Source organism: Erigeron canadensis, chromosome 4, assembly GCF_010389155.1.
Source record: "Erigeron canadensis isolate Cc75 chromosome 4, C_canadensis_v1, whole genome shotgun sequence".
Taxonomy (NCBI): domain Eukaryota; kingdom Viridiplantae; phylum Streptophyta; class Magnoliopsida; order Asterales; family Asteraceae; genus Erigeron; species Erigeron canadensis.
In genome coordinates this window covers 20,203,392-20,220,322 of record NC_057764.1, presented here as the reverse complement: position 1 = coordinate 20,220,322, position 16,931 = coordinate 20,203,392, and the positions used below count along the sequence as shown (strand labels likewise).

At 31.8% G+C, this 16,931-nt stretch overlaps 2 protein-coding genes across 2 annotated transcripts; one reads left to right on the top strand and one right to left on the bottom strand.

Moving 5' to 3' along the window:
* Positions 1–1,116: 1,116 nt before the first annotated feature.
* Positions 1,117–1,825, top strand: LOC122597946 (ethylene-responsive transcription factor 12-like). Its single transcript, XM_043770540.1, has one exon. The coding sequence runs from the start codon at positions 1,302–1,304 to the stop codon at positions 1,710–1,712; it is 411 nt and encodes a 136-aa protein (XP_043626475.1). The 5' UTR covers positions 1,117–1,301; the 3' UTR covers positions 1,713–1,825.
* A 4,320-nt stretch (positions 1,826–6,145) lies between these two features.
* LOC122595576 (receptor-like protein 4) lies at positions 6,146–12,085 on the bottom strand. Its single transcript, XM_043767961.1, has 9 exons — positions 11,929–12,085; positions 10,163–11,221; positions 9,910–10,057; positions 9,723–9,794; positions 9,527–9,598; positions 9,363–9,434; positions 8,846–8,923; positions 7,569–7,750; positions 6,146–6,554 (listed from the first exon to the last, which is right to left on the bottom strand). Exons 1-9 carry the CDS (start codon positions 11,996–11,998, stop codon positions 6,430–6,432), a joined length of 1,878 nt encoding a protein of 625 aa, XP_043623896.1. The 5' UTR covers positions 11,999–12,085; the 3' UTR covers positions 6,146–6,429.
* Between the last annotated feature and the right edge of the window lie 4,846 nt (positions 12,086–16,931).

Genomic DNA, 16,931 nt, shown 5'->3' with positions numbered 1-16,931 from the left:
ACGTATGAAAACTACTCTATCTGTTCCATTTTAATTATCTTATTTTCACTTTAAAAATCATTTAACTTTGGCCGTATATAATTTTATTTGTACAATATATTAGTTGGTGAAACTTTTGGTAACAAAAAATACATTAAAGCCTAAATCCATTCATATATTTTATATAAAATGTTATATGATGCAAACAAAAAGTATTTACTATCAAAGTTAAAAGAAGAAAACGTTAAAAGTCATAATAAAACATTTAAAATAAGACGAAGGGAGTAATATTTTATAAATTAAAGACCACTATCTGAATTTTCGCATAAATAATACAAATTTTAATAACAATTTATCTATACTCCTTTATTAAAATATCATGTCCTCCATTTTTAGAAATAGTTACACAATAGTTACATACAAAATTACTAAATTACCCTTATAAACACCCACAATGGAATGAGTTTTTATAAAATACAAAATTTGCCCTTAATAAATTAATTTACACTCTAAGCCTTTATTTTAATAATTGACACTTTAAGCCTTTATCTTTTAAATATTCCACTATCACGATTATATCAATATATACCACTTGATACCGCTACCACAATCAATAGTAGCATCACCGCCACCACCACCAATAGTACCATCATCGACCTCACTAGACCGTCCTTCCCACCACCGTCGTAACATTGCGCGAGTATTATGCTCGTATTATGAATCCTTAAACCGTCATTAACCATCCATTTATCATTTTCATATATATAAATCCTTTCTTCCAAAAAAAAAACATAAGTGCTAGATCAACGGATGTGATAAAAAGAAAGACTCCATCAAAGTAAGGAATCAAAAGAAAATCACAAACAAGCAATTAGCCACCCTTTATCATATCCATCACCTATGTTCCCTAACCTAAGGAAACAATCAAAGACGATTCTTATAGTTTCCAAACCTAAATCTCACACACCTAAATCAATATACAACCATCACTACACAATGTACAACTAAATCAAACGTAACAACTAGCCAATAAGCGATCCTTATCTTGTACGTGTATCATCTAGCCGTCGATTACGGGTGATACGTGGGTCCTCCCCCCTGCCGCTTTTTCACTCCTTTTTTATTACACCCCCACAAACACACACTAAAAAACACATCCATCCATTTTCAATATTTTTCTTACTTTCAAGATTCTCCCACTTTTACACTCTTTCATTTCACTTAAAAAAAACACACCACACAGTTTTTCTAAACAATATTATATCTATCAATATTATATATTTATATATATAGTTTCATCAAGATTCAAAGATATTTTTAAAATGGCAACTCCGGGACACTACCGCGGAGTACGGAAGCGGCCGTGGGGGCGGTACGCGGCGGAGATACGTGATCCATGGAAGAAAACCCGTGTTTGGTTAGGCACTTTTGACACGCCGGAAGAAGCTGCCATGGCGTACGACGGAGCTGCAAGGTCTCTACGTGGTCCTAAAGCTAAAACAAACTTCCCGGCGCCGGCGCCGCCACCGTTGCCGTCTTTGTCGTTGGACTTAAATAGTTTTCCTTCTGGGCAACATATCAGGTGGATGGCACCGCCGCCGGTGAGACAAGTGATCGGTGGTGGGTGGTGCTCGGCTGTGTTGGTTGGTGGGTCCGGTGAGTCGCCGGCGGCGGAGAGTTCCCGGCGTGGACTGGGTATAGATTTAAATGAGCCGCCACCTATTTGGTTGTAGGTGAAATGGGATTGGCAAATTTGTTTCATGTGAAAACGATGTCGTTTGGATGTTTGTTTTTGTTTTTTTCTTTCTTTTTTGCTTTTTATAAATGACTTTTTGTTTGTGTTTGATGGTTATTGTTTTTACTTTTTAGCTAAATTCACATAATGTTAGTTCCCCAAATACCAACATTATCTACATTAAAACTTTTTCTTAAGTGGATGTAAAAATAACGAAATGTTAATCATCAGATTTTGTTACAAATAATTAATCATATGAGTAAACGATGTACTTTAATTAGTTGCTTTAAAATGTTCTTATTACGATGATTGTTTTTTCTTAAGAAAGTACTAGCATACTATTTATGCAATACACCATGATTAATGTTTTTTTAGCAATGTTTAATAATTGTTTATGAATTGATTTATTTAATTTTATAAATAATTTAAAAACTATTTATTTTTAAAATTACAAGTTATAAAAATAAATTATAATATATCAAATTGATACTCCTCCCGTCCCACTAAATGTGTACACTTTTAAATACTCAAAATCAAATTTGTGTAATTTTGACCTTGAATATTCTTATTTGTGTTGTATAATACTCGATAAAAGTTATAATGATGTAAACATATGTAAAACTCAATTAATTCATATAATTTTCATCAAATATTATATAACACAAACAAAGATATTCAAAAATCAAAGTTGTAAGAAAAAAAACTTTAAAAATTTGAAAGTGAACATATTTAGTGGGACGGAAGGAGTACTACATAATTATATAAGTGTTTAATTTAGTAAAACAAGACAATATAAATACTTTATATTATCCATTATATAATAGTGTAAATATATAAATGTTCAAACGCAGAAAAAACAAAAATATGATATTCTTTTGGCATCAAATAGAGTATAAGATTGAAAAATTTGTAATACTTGCCTTTTTACATTAACGTATCATCTTGAAGATTATCCTATTTTCATAGTACATTTACTTTTTAGTTATTTGATTTTAGAATAATTAGATATATCTGAGTAATTAGCCCATATAACTTCTAATCCATATTATAATTAATAAGAAAAATAATAATCATCTTAAAAATTAACATAAAAATCATCCTAAAACTATAACAAAGTGACATGTGATATCCACTAATTCTCTTTTTTAATTTTGCCTTTTGATTTTAACATGTTATCAGCTAAAATTATGAGGATTTTTATTCTACTTTGTTAGGATAATTAATCATTTCCCAATTAATTATCCTGCTGGTTTCTTCGAAAATAAAAATTAAACTGGTAAAGGAAATAGTAAATACATTCAATAACCAACTCTACTTAGGTGAGTTGGCTTGAGGTATCTTTTAAATCCAGTATATGAGCCCCGAATGTGAGTTTTTCCCAAGGTCTTGGGTTCGAGTTTAATCTCAAGGTATATTTCATGAGCAGGGTGTTGGAGGTCAAACAAATTGTTAATTAAAATGACCTTCAGCATGTCTAAACTGAAACTAATTTTTGAAAAGAAAGAGTAAATACATTAAATGAAAAACAAAATTATAATTTGGTAAAGATGATTAGATGTTTAAACCGTATATCTTATGAGTCAATGGACAAATAAATCGGAATGTTGAAACTAGGAATTGAGTTAAAAAAAAAAGAAGGCCTTTTTGTTGATGAAAAGTAAGACATTAGGATTAAAAACGTAGTTTAAGAAAATCAGAGGATGTAATATGAAAATATGAAACTTAATGGGGGTTGCGAAAAGTAGTTGACGGCGTCAAAAAGAGAGTGTTGGAAGAAAAGATGAGAGCGTGTGGGGGCTTCCACTTATTCATAATCCATTCCGGTATTTTAGGTAACATTTTACTCTTTAGAACACCACTACTCCTAATGATGTCATCACCGCACGTATCACTATATTTATATTTCGAATTTTCGATCACATTATTCTAAAATCTTTTTCTAAAAATTCTTTCCAACTTACATTAATTTTAGGTATTACCTCTTCATCGTACGATAGAGATCGACCACGTCACTAGCACAGTCAATCCGAGAGCATTACCGACAGTGAAAGTTTTACAACCGTTCTGGAGGAAACCAATTAAATACTACAGAAAACCCTCATGTCCCACCTCAATGGCAAAGATTTCCCAATATGCATTTTAAAGGTTTCGAATCCGTGACCAATATTTGGCTGAAAGACATAAAGCCATTAAATTTCCAATTGTATTAAATCTCAAAGACAATTTACATTAGATTAAACTAAACATTTGTCAGAATCAAATATATAAGATGAAAAAGATTGAGTTAAATTAGTAAAAAGTTTATAAAGAAAAAACTCATAAACATATACATATAAAGGCTAAAGTATTTACAAGTAAAACCATAAAAATTATATATACACACCAAAGGATGTCAAAAACTTAGTAATTTGTGAATACTCTCATAGTCTCATCTGACTTCAAAGCTATATATTTACATCTTCCATATCGTCAACCCCATAAGTTGCGTACCAAGATATGCTTTGTGAGTTTGTTTTTGAAATAAAAGAAAAGATCAAAAGACAAATGATTGGATTCAATGGAAAATAAAAGGATTAACTTCTTTCCTTTCAAATCTCTATAACCGACAAAAATCTAAGGCCTTGTTTTTTTTTTTAATTAATAGATATAATAATAGTAAATAAAAACTTAATTCATTCAGTTAAAGTTTTTTTTTTTTTTCCTTAATAAACAAAAATAACCATCAATGTCTATTTTTTTATTTAATAAATACAAAAATTATTTATACATTTAGTCAGTTAATACATTCAGCACTTAATGACTAAAAAATAAACGGACCTTAAAACCGAAACCAATACCAAATACCATTGATGTGGGTTAAGGTATCATAACTTTTTTTTTAGTTCTCACTATACCATTTTTCACTTGTCAAATTCTATACAAAACGCTAACTCGAAACGTATAATGGTGAGCATCTTTTGGTAGTATATGCATAAAATTAATGACTATTCCACATATATAGTTCTTTCGTTTTCTTTAGCGTTTTGAAATCGGAGCAATATCTATTGAACCACAACATATGTCATCTTTAATTCAAAACGTATAATGAACACAATTTTTATTACTCAAAGCTTAATTTAGAGAAGGTTTTCATCACTTAGTTTTCCAAAAATATGATTTAACACCAAAGTTCATACAAACAAAATAACAATAAACGCCAGCCGTCCTATAAGGTGAACTGCTAAAATAAAAATAGAAAGTACGAACATGAGTCCAATAAGTGTTTCTCGATGGGACCATTCCTGGATGGCACATAGATGGCGTTCCAGGTTGCGAGCAAGAGCATTTGTTATTTGTAGTTTTGTACACAATAATAGTGTCTACCCATTATTTCTCCTAAGTTTGGATTATTGAGTAAACATATATAGATTCCTTTTTTTTTTCCCTTTTTTTTTTTTTTTTTTTTTTGCATTACGTACCGCAATCCAGATAAGATCATTACAGATTACATATGGTTGATACAAAATCGAAAATGAAGAAGGTATGTAACCAATTTGCTCATGGTACATCCTGTTGAAGTGTAACATGCATGATGTTTATGTGCATCCTTGTTTCAAACTCGATATCTACGAGTGCAATGAAAAACAAAAAGCTTTTACTGATTATTGACGAAAAAGACAACTTTCCATCCTTAATTTCTGCAGATACACACTCACAAACATATACCGTACAAGCCAAGACCAGCATTTTTATAAATAGCTTGCGAAGTGTGTTGGTTTTTACTTGTAAATTGTAATATAGTGTTACTTTAGAGCTTCAAATATGCATAATCTTGTATACATATCTATTAAAGATACGTTCAAAAGGTTTAAAACTTTGCTGAACCATATGTAAAATCTACATAATAATTGCATAGTAATATATAAGTTAAAATAGAGAGCAAAGTAGGTGGCCATTTCTCAATATCCTAAACTTTAGCTTTTGCTTCCTTTTTCATTACATGGTTTTAAAAGGCAAACAATAAGTGGTTGAGATAGAGAAGTGTGAAGGGGACCAATATAAAGCAAGTATAAGAAATTGAGGGGAAAATGTTTTTGTATAAAAGTTGCTTTTTGAGGAGTGTAAAAACTAAAAAGTCATAACCAATGTGTGAATGGAAGTTTCAAGTTTGATAGGGACATGTTTGTATGGAAGCATGATGGGGCCTTGTGAAGTCCATTTATTGTTTCCTTATCAAACTATGCAATACCTTCATGCTTTTCTCATTCATATTCCAGCTTATCAGTTTATCTCTATTTGTTTATATATCAATTTATCTTACTCTTCTTTTTTTCCTTTTCTTTTTATAAAGGTCTATATTTTCCATATCAAGGATCGATATACTCAAATATGATTGGGACATTTTAGCCTCGGAAGAAAGGTTGTGGCTTTCCTTTGACCCGATACTTGCAATGAAGTGAAGACCTTCTCAAACCACTTTCCAATAAACAGAAAAAAAGGATAATATACAATCTTCTTCATTAATACCCTGTTAACGCCCCAATGGAGAACCCTAGAGTAGCTATTTGCTACAACTACAACTTTCCAGGGTTGAAATAGCCAACCTCACTAAACAATCAACAAAAAAACCAAGATAACTCGTAACATCAACGTGCTTACAGTGGTAATGTGTGTATGTATATGCTTTCTGGGGATGATTAAGTTTTCAGCTTTAGTAACGGGATGGACAGTTGTGATCAAGAAAGTAGAATAGGCCCATTTTCCGCTGCAGTTCTAGCATTGTCATGACTGTTGTTATGCCTTGATAATTGAACATCACGGGTGAATTGAGTTCTTGCTTTTGCATAAGGAGCGCCTCTTGCTGTTTACCACATAAAAGAGCCATACAAAGATAAATGATTATACAAAGTAACTCTAAATACTCGGTCCATAAAGAAATAAAGATGACATTTCAGGATATACTTTAATAGAACTTCAAGTATCACTGGGACATCTAAAATACTTCATAAGAAGAAAATGAGAAGTTATGGACAAATTGCTATGAGCACCTTTATTCATTATTGACGGGTAGAATGTAATTTTAGATTAAAATGAAGTAATTAATGGCAAGAAATGTTGTATTCATTTTAGGTACAGGTGGCAAAAGGGGCAGGGGTGGTAAAAGGTCAAAACGATTACTATTTGTACGGGCCAAAACAGGGTGGGTCGAGTTGACCCAAAACAAATGTTTGTCTATACACCTTGTGTCAAGTTAACCCAAAAAACCCTTTGTTCGTACACCTTAAATTTCTATAAACAACTACCGTCTTATACATAATAAATATGTATCACATTTTTCTATAAAAGAAATGACCAACTTAATTCTTTCCTAAAACTAAGTGTTGCAGATGATAGATCTACATTTCCAGACAAAATGATTTAGGAGGTTCTGTTATATATACACTTTGGGCGACATTCAACCAATTTGACCTGATTACAGTTTACTCCTTTTGGTCAAAAGCTTAAACCTTGTTGACTAGTCCATATGTAAAATTGCAACCTTTAGTTTTTGGAATATCCCTAAAAGAAATTTTTCATAGGGGATGGAGGAAGCAGCGGTTTGCTAAGCCAACAAATTATTTTGCTACTCCCAATCCATGACAAGACCGACTTTATATGTAGATTACTATCGACGGCCACTACGTCCATGAGATGTTGCTATTTAATACTAAAGATCTCTAACTAGAAATCGCTGCAATGGGATACACTATGATTTGTGTGGTTATCATCTCTTAAGGGGTCAAGTATTAGCAATCACAGACGTAAAAACTTACTCTTCTCTGTCTATAGGAGAAAAATACAAAAAGCTATATAGTAAATACTACATCATTAGTACCTGCAATTTGCTGAGTTCGAAGGATGTTCTGGCGCCTTTTCCACCAACATGTCAAGCAAGTGGCAATTAGAAGAAGCCCTACACATGCACCTAAGGCGATCCCAATCTTTGCACCAGCAGAAAGGTGAGGCCCGCAAGTTGGTAGTCCAGGTATCCCACAAAGACCTCTATTATCAGTAAAGCTGCACATGTCCACAAACGAAGTCCCAGCAAATTCTTTAAGAGGCTAAGATCATAATACATAACGATATTGCAATTAAAACACATGGCATAATGGGTTCTTCAGGTGTATCATAGACTCATAGTCTACTATAGCTAAAGTAGCGTTATTGGAGGAAGCAATAACAGCCATTTACTAATAAGCAGGTGGATTTGGGTTATAATTAATACTTTATCTACCAATGTAGGGAGGCAAAAAAATTTCATTCCCGAACCTGATATCCAAACCCGATTTGAAAGAATCCTTGAGTTGAATGGGGGGACGAGGACAGAGATGAGGATTCACTAAATTTAAAAACTGGGGACAGTTCGGGGAATGGGGATACCCTACGGGTCCCAAAAACCCAATTATACATAACAAACTTAACACATATGATATTTAAAAATTACATTTCAACCAATATACATCATATGTCAGAAACTTAATTTGTCACTTGCTTCCATAAGCTTGTTCACTAGCGTTGTACAGTACTGGAGATCATGTGCCACTTCATATGTTTTAGACAACACAGTTCAGAAGACAAGTGAAATTTTGTTTGTTGAGTCTATAATATAGATAATGGGACTATTAATAACTGTAAGATATAATAGAAAAAGGCTTTGCAAGTACTGTGTCATTTCAGTGGAGGAATGTGATTTTATTAAATCAAGTTTCACTTGTTGATTTTTTTTGTTTGCGCAACAACTAGGCATGGGACAGGTTTTGGGGGAGGGGGAGGGGGGTGGAGGATTTAACTAAAAGGGAAATAGGTCAAAAGAGTCATTTAAGGCATTCATGGTGTTTTCAACTGAATTAAACCTTCTAAAGCACTTTATTAGAAAGTTTGGATAGTTTTCTAATCATATAGTTTCTTTTATCTTCGTTTACCAATCTATTTATTTATATAACCGAAAAAAGATGGACAAAATATTACATCCGTAGCAATTGAAGCTCAGCATAACGTAGCCCAATCCTCTTCAACGCTCCTTGTTCAGTTTTGACACAAACCCATTTTGACTTGTTACCCAACCCACCAAATTTGCCAACTCTAAACTATTAGTCAGAATGGAAATCATACTTGAAACTTGCTCTATGCAAAAGCCTTCCTCCTAATGCAGCTGGGACTTTCCCAGAGAGAGAGTTGCCATTGAGATTCCTGCAACAGCATGCACCACAGCTATCATCAAATAGCATTATAGCACGAAGAATCCAATTTAAGTCATATAGAAATACAACAATTTGCTCGCATTGATAATACTGAGGTACCAACATCTACAGCTGCAATATTTTATATTTGAAAAGCAAAAGTCCACTTCTAAATACATCAAATAATTCTCAACTACCCCATTACCAAGGATTGAACCTTGGTCTTTACTCCAAGAGGGAAGGCCTCTACCAAGTGGGCTAACCCCACACCGGCAGCTGCAACATATAAATCCGAGGATATAAATAATGAAACTGCAGGTCTAGTGTGATACCTATACTGCAAACTCCGGAGTATATTTCATATATAATTATATGCATATATATATATATATACACATATATAGATGGTATTGCCTGTAGAAATCATGTAAAAAGTGGAAGCATCTTACAATATTCGAACTGATGTCAGACCTCCAAGGCTTTCAGGAATAGATCCGTTGAAGAAATTGTATGAAAGGTCCCTGCGATGCAAATTTAGGTTCAGACAACAAGTAGCTTACACAGGAATACTTGGCACAAGAAAGTCAAGGAAATTTTAAAAAATTATACTTACAGTACTTCTAGACTAGCAATATTTCCTAGTGAAGAAGGAATGTGCCCCTGGATGCTATTCTCACTCAGGTTCCTGAAAATGCACAACAAATATGATTGTTAGGCAGATCTTTATACATATTGAAAGAAAAGCAAAAGAATCTATATTTCACATTTAATATTGAATTATGCGTTTGGATGATCCCAATTAAACTTACATATGTTGTAGATGACTTAGCTTGGATATGTCATCAGGCAAAGATCCTCTTAAACCTTGGTTGTCAAGACCTCTGATGCCAAAGTAAAAACAGATTTATAAACTTTACATTATCACAGATTTTGACACACATCAATATGAGAAATCATATTAGAAGAACGTTGAGTGAAGACATAAGAAGAGCTTACAGTCCATCAATGAACCATTTGACTTTAGCACTATCAAATTGACAATCTACTCCACTCCACGGGTGCTGCTGCGGAACACATGGGTCACCATTCCAACCAAAACGAAGAGGAAGACCCAATGCACTCTTCAGTTTATGTAGAGCTCTTACTACAGAAAAAGGAAGTTCAAATCATAAGAACTATTTGCGGAAATCTTAAGTCTTGTAATTGTGTAAATCTTCTACCCTACAACAAATAATGTGAAACTGGTTACCTTCATCTATTAAAGTTTTGGCCTCGGCATTGACAATTTCAAAGATCTCAATGGCACTGATTATGGTATGACTGCCTTTTACAGGTTGCAATGTTATTGTCAAACTCCTCCCACTAACAGCAACCGTCGTGTTCAGGACAAGAGCACTATTTATACCCCCACTCATTTTAACAATATCAATTTCTTCAAATAGAATATCACCATTTATTAAAATCTCAAACACCCGCTGTCCCTCCCCTGTGACTAAAGGATCAATCTCTGCAAAATGCAGCCAAATGGAGTAATTTCTATTTGGATCCACATCCATTGTGTAGGTTAGATCAGGCTGATTATCAGTACTAGCAAGTCCAGTTTGATAAAGAGCTTCCGGGTAATAGTTTGGTACGTTGGGCGATAACTTGATGCTCTTTGTTGTGGTTATAGCTTTATCAGAACTCTGGCCAAAAGTAGTAATGGAATTCCAGAACCTGTCTCCGCCCCAGTGATTCCCACTGTAATCGACATCAAATTTCGGCTTCATAGCTCCACAACTTAGTCTTTTATGAGTTCTTAAAACCGTTCCTTTACCCCACCTAGGTCCAAAGTTGTACGCATTATTCCCAACTTGAAGAATTTCAATCGAAAGCACAGCTGGATCTCCGTGACCCGTGCTGTGGAAACAAATAGAGGCTGTCCCATCATCAAGAAACACAAGTGCCTCAACAAAAGCCTGCTCATCATCATGGTTACTCCAACCCGAAGACAACGAGTAAACTAACGTTCCTTCCACAGATACATCAAACAGAGGCTCGTTATCAAAAGTAGGATCTCTAACCAACCCAAAAAAGACCCTAACAGAATAGTGTCCATGAGGCACCCTATCTATATGATAGCAATTTTCAGGACCCTCAGACAAAGGAAAATAACGAAGTGTAGAAAGTCGAGGAGTGATAAAACTTGGACGGGTCGCGTTAGTAAAGTACCCTCCACTATATCCAAAATCTCTATACCAAAGCGTATTCGTTGGTGCAGTGTGAACATCATTTCGAGCTCCACAACTAATTCTTAAAGCATATGGTGCTGCATTCATCAAATCCAAAAACTAAAAGTAAAATTCACAGACAAGACATTCAAGTCCATACAGCAAAACCGCAATGTTCATTTCAAGTACGAATATTTCTACAAACATCAAAGGTTATTACCACGGGTCAACTGGATAAAAATGTATCAAAATTTCTCTTGTTTTTCTATGAGGTATCTAACTCCGAAACCACTACTGTAAGTATCAAGCTTTCAACTTTGACCATCATATGTATCCGACCTACTATAACTTGCACATTGCCCACATCGAGACACTTTTTTATGTCGTGGGCATCGCGGCAAACATAGAAAAAGCGGTTACATCAGTAAAAACACTTGTTAACTGATGGAAAAAGGTAACCGGATGCATCTAATACATACGATGGCAAAACGAGACAAGTCAAGTCAAAGGTAAGTCAAACACAATTAGTATTTGTGATTTGAAGCTAAAATAATGTGCCCTAATTTGGTACTCTTTTAGTATAGAGTTGGAAGTTGAAACTAAGCAAATTGAGACAAATTAACATTATTCAACTTTAGTATTTAACTTACTAATAAATTCCTATAAGTTTATTTGCATCACATTACAATTACAAGATTACATACAATAAAATGTAAGTAAGAATATAAATTAGATACAAATCTATCCAAATCCAATAAAAATAGAACAATATAATATATATATTATTATAATGAGGACAACTAACCTTGGTGAGAAGGTGTGAAAGATGTAATGAAAACAATGAGGAAGAAGAAGAGTGTGAGTGATGTCAGCATCTTTCAGTTTTTTCTATTTCTGACTTACACACACATAGTCACAAAAAACACACAGTTAAGTTTTTTTTTTTTGTATGAAAGTCAGAGTGTGTGTAATCCAAGAATCTAGTCTAGATGAGCAGGAAAGAGGACGTGACTGCAAATAAGTAAAACCCACATAATAAAGTTTCTTTCTTATAATTATGGGAAAGGTTAGCTAAAACATGCCGTACCTATCTTAGATAAAGTAAGGGGTGATTATGTAAAATTTAGGGGAGTTTATGTAAAATTTAGGGGTTATGTATATTTATTAAATTTAAAGGTTTAATATGTAACTTTTTTTAATGTGGCAGTACCTAAGCTTAGGTAAAGTCTGCAGTACGGATCATTTTTCCTTATATATATCATTAAATTTTGGCCGGAGTATTTTTTGTTTTTTATCTTTTTAAATAGATAGATTGATTTTTTTAAACACCATGTTATTTTACAACCATTATACTATGATAAATTATTTTAAGTAGAGATTTTGATAATATTATTATTTTATTACATGTTTACAAGATTCGGACATTTTTGCTAAAGTTTAGTGTATCCAAAATATTGACTTAATTATGTAAATTTTAGAAAAAGTTGATGTAAATTAATATGTAAAAGATATACGACGGGTTATCTAGGGATCCTCATTATTCGATCCACTAATGACATCAAGCATCCATAGACATTTGCATCGAAGTTAATGTATTTCGTTAACCTTTTTTTTTTTAACCCGACATTGTAATTTTGAAAATGTCATTGATAAACATAAGGGTAGGCTAGCTTCGACTGCACTTCCTAATCGAGAGAGATCACGTGGATCGCGCTAAAACTCATATGTAGGTTTTTAACTGTAAATAGTTATTTCTTCTATCATAACCTTTTACGTGTTTAAAAGCTATATAGAAATGAACTTATTATATCACTTCAATATCTTAAACGGCCGGTATCTCATATCGCGCGTAAGAATTCATCATTGTTTCTTTTAGTAATAGCACACCCTGCTTTATCAAAAAAAAACCAGCTAATTAAACACAGGTTCAACCCGGGTTTTTGAAGTTAAATCGGTTCTGATCTAGACATTTTCCGTTCAGATCAATATTAGAACAATATTAGAAGAAAAAAGTTGAACAATTCAAATTTTTTTGAAAAAAACCCGTAAAAGGTTTAATGTTAATGTTGATTACTATTCATTTATCATTGTATATATGTTTTAAAAATTATTTTTGTGAGGATAGAAAAATGGATGAAAGTTTAAAATAGTTAAAGGAATTAAACATATTTAAGGTAAAAAAAAAGCAATAAGAAAATGAAAATACAAAGATTATGATGTCATATCTATTTAAATATTGTGTTAGTAAAATATGAGGGTTTGCCATATCATTCTTTATATAAAAATAGTTTTTAAAAATAAACTTGTTTTATTAATATAAAAGATAAATAAATATATGACATATGCTCATGCTTAATTAATCAATTAACTAGCTAATCAACCTGCATATTATGCGGGTAGCTGAATAAAATTCGGTGTTAAGATTACAATTTGCTTAAAAGTCGTAATATATAAATCACATTTGTTATATTAAAAATCTAATGATAAATTGATTATTTAATTCTATAATTCTAACTCCGAAATAGTATTACAATAATAAACTTTAATCTATAAATTTATTTTCTATTTCAATATTGATCTTTTTGATAACACTTCTTTTCTTTAAAAGAAAATGACATCATCACAATCTTCTTTTATTAATATAAGAGATTCACTATAATTACTTTGTTCAAGCATGTCTGTTTTCTTTGAATTATACTAGTTCTCCAGAATTTGATTATTTAACTTATCATTACGTCAAAATCAAAAGGCCCATGCTGTTAAATATTGGTAGGTGTTTTAACATTTTCGGGCTAATATTCTTTGTCGTTTTCAATTAAAAGTCACACAAATTGCAACAGACATAAAAAATTTTCTATAAAATTTTTAATTAGACTACTATATATAAAATTGCAACAGACATAAAAAATTTTCTATAAAAACCTAGAATTATATAATGTAAAGAAGCTACAAGTAACTTACAATTTGTAGACAAATATCAAAATATTTAAAAAAATATTAAGGTGGGCTAAATGGGTTGGGAAATATAACAAAATTATTCTACTTTTAGTACCATACTATCATTCCTAATGATAGGATAATTATAACTGTATCATAGGAGGATACGAGCAAAAAGGGTACCGAAAAAATATTTTATAGAAGGAAAAAATAAAAATTCTTGAAAAATAAATTCAATAGAGAATGTTAAAAATTTATAAGAAAATTTTAAAAATCTATACAAAATATATATATATATATAAGAATATTTAAATTTCGAGGGATGCATTGGCCCCCCTTATTGTTCTCTTTGGTACCGTCCCTATTTACGAGTATATATATCTATAACTAAGAGAAAATATATAAAAAATTATTTGATATCTTCATTTAAGTTTTTATTGAACAACATATCTTCATTTAAGTGAAATGTACAATGATTAATTAGAATGGTTTTGTTAATGACAGTCATTAGGATTGTCAATATATATTATTTTGGTGTATTAAAATTTGTATTTTGTTATGCGAAAATTTATGGGGATGGTTTTTAATGTATAAAGTACTTGTTCTTATACGTGTAATAATTTACTAATGACCACCTCCTAATTAGAATGGTTTTGGTTGATTACTTTGGAATTCAGAGTGTACAAATTGAAGTTAAGACAAATAGTCCTTTAAAAAGTGCAGGCTATAAGCTAATGATATTAGCATATATTGTTGCGCCATTGTCGGCAACTTTGCGAGTGTTATTTAGTCAACCCTCTTCCGTTAGACCGCTCTCAATAATATACGCAGTCTATATCCCGACCATTATTTTTTGGTATCTCGACCACAACTACTATTTGCAGCGATAGTCGCTGCAAATAGTATGGGCCCCCTGTCTGTAATGGTAAATCTAACAAGGTAATGGCGGGCCCCCTGTCAGTAATCGCTGCAAATAGTTGGATATGGACAAAACACTGATAATCGCTGCAGATAGTCTGGTCAAAATACCAGATTACTGGTCGGGTTACCAAGCGCCATAATATATCATGACAAAAGAATATTGTTTGAAAAATTTTTTTATTATTTTTTGTCTAACAATATTCTAATCTACTATTACTTCTAATGTTATTTTTGAATATTGTAACTTTCGGTTTCTCTTATTTGTTACATCAAGTTTTTGTAAATGATACTATCTTTACCACCTTCATCAGTTTTGTCACATTGATATCAAGTCAATTGAATGAAAGTTGCCAAAGATTAGCCAAATTGTGCTGACATTGTTTTCGGTGATCATGTTGTGTTAAATCACAAAAACGTACATGATTCGTCTTATTTTGTCGAACACTTGTGAATAGTTTGAAAAAAAGATAGTATTTTTATTTATCTTTGACCGTTGTTTAGATATATATGGCACGGTTCGTTTTTAAGTACTAGCTAGTCTAGAATCTCGCAAAAATATAATGCTTAAATTTAATTTATTTATTAGTAAAAAATTGCTTTTTCTCACTTTGACTCCAATTCCTCCAAGTCTTGGTATGTTGTGATTTGCAAACACAATCATTGATAACGCTAAACGCGTCTTAGCATTGTATTCAATTTGTTTATAAAAATTGTTTAAAAACATGATAAAAGTTATTTACCAAAAAGGCCAAAAATAAATATTGAAGATACTAATTAAACGCTCTTTCGTCAAACTCATAGCCCGTGAGTGGGATTACACCGGCGGTGCTTTGCATTTTGCAACATATTGGCTGTGGTCGGTTCGGAGTCAATAATATCTGCCAATATATTAAAACAGGATTGTAGTATTCTTGAAATGTGGTAAGATCCTCGATCGACACGTGTCTTTTTAATTTAATAATTTATATAATTTTTTAAATAGAATCCTAATACAATTATGTTTCTAATTATTATTAATTAAATTAGTGAATATTATTTATATGGAAACAAATTTTAATCTATACGATATATTTTATATAATCTTTTAGCAAGTAATATTATAAGTTTATCCATGTTATACTTTTAATAATCTCCGTATATCAACTCATACTGAAACCCATACTTAGGTAACATGCAATTTGAATACATGCCCCCGAAAAAAAGAAAAACATTAGAAATAATTATACATCAATTCAATTCATCAAAAAGCTCTACCAATATGTGTCACGAAAGACATTCTTTGTTGGGAAAAGACCACATGCAATTGTTGAAGGTAAGTTTCTTTTCATGTAGTTGTAATTTATCAAATACTTTAGTTTTAACTTATTATATTATATTTTTTATAAGTGGTCAATGATTAAGTAGTAGTTCAATTATATAACAAGGATGTTGTTTTTCATAATCTAAACGACTTTTTACTCTATGAATTTTTAAGCTACTCAATATGTTTAGTTTGGGTAAGAGCATATGATTAGATTTAGGTTAACAGATTTATCTTTCGTGTTTGTTTTTTTTTTTTTTACTCTAACTTTAAAGCTTATTTATAATAATAAGTTATTAGCACGAAGACTCCAAAAAGTTGAATTTTACGATCCATAATCACAAGACTATTTATCGTCATCCACTATGCTTACAAGTTTCAATTTTGATCTAATTGTAAAAATTTAAGGTGAATCCAAAACTTTAACTAAACATATATTATATTTATCATTACTCGTTACCTTTTATTATAACTTAGCTTCGATTATCGGTTTACTTTAACAATAATTTATTTCATACTCATGCATCATGTATAAAGCATATTTAAATTTCTTTATGATACAATCTAGATGGCTATCGTATGAGAGCTATCCTATATCGTACGGGTATTAGGACTAGTAATAATATGAATGGGTAGGTGTAATATGCAAA

Excerpts from the sequence above, each read along its gene's own strand:
- LOC122597946 (XM_043770540.1), top strand. The coding sequence starts at position 1,302 with ATGGCAACTCCGGGACACTACCGCGGAGTACGGAAGCGGCCGTGGGGG.
- LOC122595576 (XM_043767961.1), bottom strand. The coding sequence starts at position 11,998 with ATGCTGACATCACTCACACTCTTCTTCTTCCTCATTGTTTTCATTACA. Across the intron at positions 9,795-9,909 it reads AAATGGTTCATTGATGGACT|AGGTCTTGACAACCAAGGTT; the intron begins GTAAGCTCTTCT and ends CTTTGGCATCAG. Across the intron at positions 7,751-8,845 it reads TTGCATAGAGCAAGTTTCAA|CTTTACTGATAATAGAGGTC; the intron begins GTATGATTTCCA and ends GGACATGTGCAG.